This window comes from Haliaeetus leucocephalus, unplaced genomic scaffold (genome assembly GCF_000737465.1).
Source record: "Haliaeetus leucocephalus isolate CR32 unplaced genomic scaffold, Haliaeetus_leucocephalus-4.0 Scaffold636, whole genome shotgun sequence".
Classification (NCBI taxonomy): Eukaryota; Metazoa; Chordata; class Aves; order Accipitriformes; family Accipitridae; genus Haliaeetus; species Haliaeetus leucocephalus.
The window spans coordinates 528,276-531,541 of record NW_010973072.1 but is presented as its reverse complement, the minus strand read 5'-3'; the positions used below and the strand labels follow the sequence as shown (position 1 = coordinate 531,541).

Here is a 3,266-nt window from a genome sequence, read left to right as displayed (position 1 = left end):
GGGCGGCGGGCGGGGCCCGCCCCGCCCCGCGGCACCATGGGAGTTGTAGTCCCGTCCGCAGCACCCCCTCGCCCCTCCCTGGGAGAAGGGGCCGGAGCGCGTCCCCCGAGGCGGCTGCGGGACGGGACGGGGCCGGGCTCTACCGCGCTGGGGCCTGACGCGGGCGTGACAGCGGTGACGGCAGCCCGGGAGGCTGCAGGACCACTGCAAGGCCTTGCCCCACACCGGGCCCGGGCACGACCTCCAGCTGTCAGCCGTGGCCAGGCAGCAAGGCCCCGCCGACCCCGGGGAACACGGGGCTGGGGAGCAGCCAGAGCCGGTGCTGCTCCTACTCTCCTGGCAGAGAATTTCGCAGGGCAGCCGTTTGGGAGCGTTTTGTGTGCTTCACCCGAGCCCCCCAGAGCAGCACAGCTCGGCCCAAAGCTTGGCACCGCCCCAGGAGCCCCTCTGGTGTGGGGCTGGGCACACGGGACAGATGGCACTTGCTCCAGCACCTCTGGCTCACTCACGGTCACGGGCTTTTCCGTGCTACAAATTCCCCCTGGGTCTGACTCAGTGGCAGACAGCGGCAGTGGCAGGGGACGGGCAGGGGTCACCTGCATGTGACCCAGCCTGGGGCTCCAGCTGCCTGTGTTGAGCAGCTCCTGCCTGGCTGTAAGTGGCAGCGAGCGTTACAGTGAAGAGCAAGACCAGAAATAAATGAGGCTTCTTCTCTGCCCAGAGCTTTTTAATAGGAACGATGAGGCAGTACATCCTCTGGGGGCAGGAGCTGATGACCCGGCTTTGGGACAGGCCCCAGGACTGGGTCCCACCTCTGGCTACCCCTTTTCCTTTTCCCCATGTCCAGTGGTCCTGGTCCTGAGACACCCTCTCTGTCAGGTGTCCCATCACCTCAGGAGGATGCAGCTCGTGCCAGCATTGGCACCGTGAGCCAGCTGTGAAAGCTGGCAGCTGGCACTGTTCCCGCTGCCAAGCTTGTCACAGGCAGTGCTGGAGGCAGGGACACGCCACCCTCCTCACCCCACCCTGCAGGGAGGCATCAGCCAGCGTGAGGAGGGGGCTGCAGGGCAGCCCCTGGCTGGTCGCCATGCTGGCCACCTCCCCGGGCAGGAGAGCCCGGCTCCAGAGAGCGAAGCCAGCCAGGTGACCCACAAAAGCTTCTGCGGTGCCAAAGTCCCTGCCGGGGTGGTCCTGCTCCTGGCCCAGCACCAGCAAGCCACCAGCGGAAATTTCATAGCCCTGCCGGAAGCCAGAGCCGGCAGCCAGCAGCTGCCTGTCCACGTAGAAACGGTACTGGCCCTGGCCAGAGGACCAGATGAGGCAAAGGTGGTGCCACTTGCCATCCAGGAGTGGCATCACCGGGATCTCCCGAAACTGCCCATCCCCGATGACGAAGTGCGCAGAGCCAGGGAGGTCCCCACAATGGCTACGCACACCCAGCTTGCTGCCGCCGTCCTCGGTGGCATAGGAGAGAAGGGCACCGAGGCAGGGGGCTGGGGTGGCCAGCCAGGTGCAAAGTGACAGCGCCTGCAGCCCCTGGCGTGGCCCCGGCCTCAGGACAGCCATGTGCTCAGCAGAACTGTTGGGGAAGAGCAGGACAGCACCGGTGCGGCAGGCTGGGGATGTGGGTGCCAGGTCAGGGGGCCCGTACCTACCCTCTCCTGGCTGCTGGGGGGCTGGCGGCTGCTCCTGGGGGACCGTGGTCACGGTGGGGAGTGCCAGTGCCACAGCTTGGGGTCCTGGTGCTGCACTGCGAGGGGCCTCTGCATCCTCCCCAGGTGCACTGCTGGCCCCGCCACTGGCCGACAGCTGGTGTCCTTCCTCCTGCCGGTGTTGCTGCCACCGCCTTGCCTTCGGGCGCCCAGGCCTGGGGTTGCTGGGGGCCACCCGTCTCTGCGGCTCCCACTCCAGCTGGCTGCCCCAGCTCTGGGCAGCATCCGGCAGGCTGTGTGGCTTGGTGCCAGCCTCTACCCATGCACCCAGTGCGTGGGTGACCGGGCGGTGCAGCGGGCTCAGGGCACCCACTGTTCCCTCCAGCCTCTTCAGCCTGCGGTGCAGCCGCCGACCGCTGGTGGCCAGGCGGGCAAGTTCGGCACCCAGGGTGGCCCGGGCAGCAGCAGCCGCCTCTGCCTGCTCTGCCAGCACCCGGAAGCGTCCATCGATGTTGTAAGAGATGTTGTAGTTCCTGGCGATGCTCTGGAGATGGTTCAGTGTCACCTCCCGGAGCCGGTGAAACTGCAAGGGAGCGGGGCAAGGTGGGGTGAACCTACACCCCCGTGCCAGGCCCCTGCGGTGCTGCCGACCCCAAGCCCGGCCCGAAACGCCGAGTTCCCCCCTGGCACAGGCCGGGCTGCACCCCCTCCCCAACCCAGGCACCCACCTGCTCCTCCAGCCGCCACAGCCGCAGGAGCAGGGGGCCCGGCCGGGCCCCATGCCCCGGCGCCTGGGTCAGGGCACCACGCAGGGCAGCAGCAAGGAGCAGGCAGAGGGGCAGCACTGTCCCCGCCATGCCGCTGCTGGACACTTTCTGCCTGCACAGCAGGGCCAGCCCTGGCCCCCGCGGTGCCCTCCCCGGGACGGCCTCCACCATGATGAGATCCGCAGCCACCGCTGGCGCGCCCCAGCAGCCGCCAGCACCGGGGCTCCCAGCCCTGCGGCCCCGGGCCAGACACTCTGCGGAGGCGGTTGGCCCTGGCCCAGGAGCTCCCCGGGGCTCTGGCTGCCCGGGTCAGGGGCCAGGCAGGGGGTGCTGAGCTGTGGGGTGGGGGAAGGTGTGGGGGGACCCCTGGGCGCACGGCCCCGGTGGGCCCAGCCATGTGGGGCAGCTCCCTGAGGGCAGCAGGGGGGGGAGTCTCAGACTAATAGGCTCAATGCAAGGCAGGGTGGACAGGCAGGGCAGGACTGTGCGGGCAGGGCAGTCAGTGCAGGCAGGACAGGGCAGTGCAGGCAGGACAGCCCAGACAGGGCAGGACTGTGCGGGCAGGGCAGTCCAGACAGGGCAGGACTGTGCGGGCAGGGCAGTCAGTGCAGGCAGGACAGGGCAGTGCAGAGCAGGCAGGACAGGACAGTGCAGGCAGGACAGTCCAGACAGGGCAGGACTGTGCGGGCAGGGCAGTCAGTGCAGGCAGGACAGGACAGTGCAGGCAGGGCAGTGCAGAGCAGGCAGGACAAGACAGGACAGTGCAGGCAGGACAGTGCAGGCAGGGCAGGGCGCGCAGGCACAGTCCCACGAAGCCGCGGCAGGCCGGGCCGGGCGGGGGCGCGGG

The 3,266-nt window shown here is 69.0% G+C and overlaps 1 protein-coding gene across 1 annotated transcript; it reads right to left on the bottom strand.

Annotated features, from left to right (window-relative positions):
- Positions 1-772: 772 nt before the first annotated feature.
- PTX4 (pentraxin 4, long) lies at positions 773-2,509 on the bottom strand. The gene is made up of 2 exons (XM_010578517.1): positions 2,381-2,509; positions 773-2,235 (listed from the first exon to the last, which is right to left on the bottom strand). Exons 1-2 carry the CDS (start codon positions 2,507-2,509, stop codon positions 979-981), a joined length of 1,386 nt encoding a protein of 461 aa, XP_010576819.1. The 3' UTR covers positions 773-978.
- Positions 2,510-3,266: the final 757 nt, after the last annotated feature.

Excerpts from the sequence above, each read along its gene's own strand:
- PTX4 (XM_010578517.1), bottom strand. The coding sequence starts at position 2,509 with ATGGCGGGGACAGTGCTGCCCCTCTGCCTGCTCCTTGCTGCTGCCCTG. Across the intron at positions 2,236-2,380 it reads TGTGGCGGCTGGAGGAGCAG|TTTCACCGGCTCCGGGAGGT; the intron begins GTGGGTGCCTGG and ends GCTCCCTTGCAG.